This window comes from Helobdella robusta (genome assembly GCF_000326865.2).
Source record: "Helobdella robusta unplaced genomic scaffold HELROscaffold_27, whole genome shotgun sequence".
Classification (NCBI taxonomy): domain Eukaryota; kingdom Metazoa; phylum Annelida; class Clitellata; order Rhynchobdellida; family Glossiphoniidae; genus Helobdella; species Helobdella robusta.
Genome location: NW_008704392.1, coordinates 1,429,981 through 1,432,696, shown reverse-complemented (window position 1 = coordinate 1,432,696; position 2,716 = coordinate 1,429,981). Strand labels below are relative to the sequence as shown.

The 2,716-nt window shown below is 31.7% G+C and overlaps 1 protein-coding gene across 1 annotated transcript; it reads right to left on the bottom strand.

Moving 5' to 3' along the window:
- Positions 1–2,392: 2,392 nt before the first annotated feature.
- On the bottom strand, positions 2,393–2,716 carry HELRODRAFT_173679 (hypothetical protein; the record flags this gene model as incomplete). The annotated part of the gene is made up of 1 exon (XM_009020286.1): positions 2,393–2,716. One exon carries the CDS (start codon positions 2,714–2,716, stop codon positions 2,393–2,395), a length of 324 nt encoding a protein of 107 aa, XP_009018534.1.

The following is a 2,716-nucleotide window of genomic DNA, read 5'->3' as shown; positions in this document are numbered from 1 at the left end:
ACTGCCTACCCAGNTTGTCATAAAAAATTTGCACACAATAAAATTTTTTGTAAGAGCATGTCGGTTGTTATTATATAGTACAAGAAGTACGTGTGTGTGTGTGTGTGTGTGTGTGTGTGTGTGTGTGTGTGTGTGTGTGTGTCTGTTTGTATGTGTGTAAGTTTGTATGTGTGTGTTTGCGTGTGTGGTTTGTTGTTTGTATGTTTATTTGTCTTTATGTTTGCATATGTTGCTGGTAGTAGGTACTTTATTTTTGTATCATTATGTCTTTGTATGTTTTTGTATGCATGTTCGTATATATTATTTGTATGCTTTAAGTATGTGTGTGTTTGTGCGTACGAATGTCTTTAATGCGTGTACACTACATGTGAATGTATGTTTGGATCTGTGTATATGATTGGTATGGATGTGTAGTAGTAGTAGAAGCAGTAACATTAGCACATTTACATAAATATTTCATCCAATTTATCTCGATTTGTACAAATTTACAATTATAATAAAATTATTATAGCTACATTATTCATAATTTTAAACATAAATAATATTATTATTTCAGTTATATTATTAATATATTATAATTATATTATAATTATTCTAAATTATAAATCTAGGAAAAACCGATCAATAAACACGTACCCAAATTCAGTGTTTCCATGTAAGACCATTGTTATAAGGAATATTTCTTATTTTTCCAACCATTTGTACCGCGCCATACTAATACCATTTGTATTATCTTTGTATTGTCGGGAATTTTTTGTATTAGATTTGTATTAGTTTTGCATTGTTTTTTGTATAATTTTTATTTGTATGTCAGATCACCGTTGGTATTATTTTGTTTTTTATTGTATATTGTATTGTATTTTATTATTTAGTATCTTTTCTCTACTGTATCTTTCTAAATCATTTTTTAAAATTCTTGCTTTTTGCATGTTGTATCAACCTATTTAAAAACAAAGCAAAAATATCCTTAATGAATGCATTACTTATATGAAATAAATAAACGAATGAAAAATGTTTTTTGGGTGTTTGATTGTATATTTGTGTGTGGTTATGTGTATATATATGTCTAGAGAGAGAAAGAGAGAATAAAAGTAGTTTAGTAGCAGCAGCAGCATGTGTGTATGTGTGTGTGCTTGTGTATATGTGTGTTTGTTTGTGTGCTTGTGTATGTGTGTGTGTTTGTTTGTGTGTGTATACCTATGGCCATGATGACGTTAAAAATAACGATGACGATACTGACAAAGATGAAGACGAAAGATGAAGAAGATGATGATGGTGACGATGAGGAAGAATATGATGGTGACGACGATGATGAAGATGACGATGAAACTGATGATGAGAAGGTACACTGCACTAACCAAACTGTTTGAAATATCTTTCCCACACGACGACTCCAGTACAATGGAGAAACAAGTCGCTACTGATGCTTCTTCATAAAAATAAACAATTCAGTCATACGTCTATCACAATCACTCTTTCTTTCTTTCTCTCTCTCTCTCTTTGTTTTTCTCTTTCTTTTAACGTTTTCTTTTTCTCTTTTTTCAACTTTCTTTCTATTCTAAAAAAATCATATAAACATTTATCTGGCTGATGACATTTGATGAAGGCACTTGATAAGTACATTTCATTTTTATATTTGCTATAGTCTGTTGGCTTATTTTTCTTTATTTCTTTCTCTCTCTCCATCTCTCTCTCTCCCTTTCTTTCTTTCTCTCTGTTTGTCTTTTTTTTTATTTTCTTCTTCTCCTTCTTCTCCCCCCTCTCTTAATTTCAGAATGACATATCAATACATGGTATGTAGTTTTTCTAAGTTAGGGATGTACGATGGGTGTAGTATGTGGGTTTGTATGTGTTAACATGCATGTGTGTGTGTTTTTATATGCATTAGTATGCACATGTGTGCGTGTGTGTATGTGTGTTTGTGATTTGAAACTTTAAGTCGTATGGCGAAGAAATATTTTCCACAATTTGTTTCGCCTATTACACAAGTTACTTACTCACTTTCAATTCAATTGATATTCTGTTTCAATAAGTTCAAAATGTAAATTGATATGAAATATTGTCTATATATCAAATGATGTTTGACATAAACACACGTGTATCGAATATTCAACTAATATATTTAACACATTCCACTCCCTCACACACACAAACACTCACACACACAAATATATACACACAAACACACACAGATATAAACACACACACAAACAAAGATATAAACACACATACACACACGCACAGATATAAACGCATACACTATGTATATATGCACAGACACACATTCATAAGTCTATTAATATACGCATATTTATTTCTCTGGTTTTGCATAATTCGAGATTATACTTTTATTTAGAAATTATTTATTAATTATTAATTATTTGTATTTATTTCACAAGAGAAATGCGAATTTTGCCAGAGTCACATCAATATCAATAAATGTAGAAAAAAATGGAAAAACGGAGACAAAGTGAGAAAGAGACATACAAAGAGACATACAAAGAGAAAACCTCTCCGTGTAGGCGAGGGTCTTCAGAAAATTGTTTGAGATATCCAACTCGTGCTCCGAGTTTTTGTTTTGCGATTTTCTGCTATGCGGTAGCATGTGCACTTGAGAGGTTAGGAGCGTTTCTGCGTTTTCAAACTCTTTCGGGAAGGTTAACTCTGCCACATCCTCCTCCTCCTGTTCTTCGTTGTCATTCCTCGACGCAGCCAT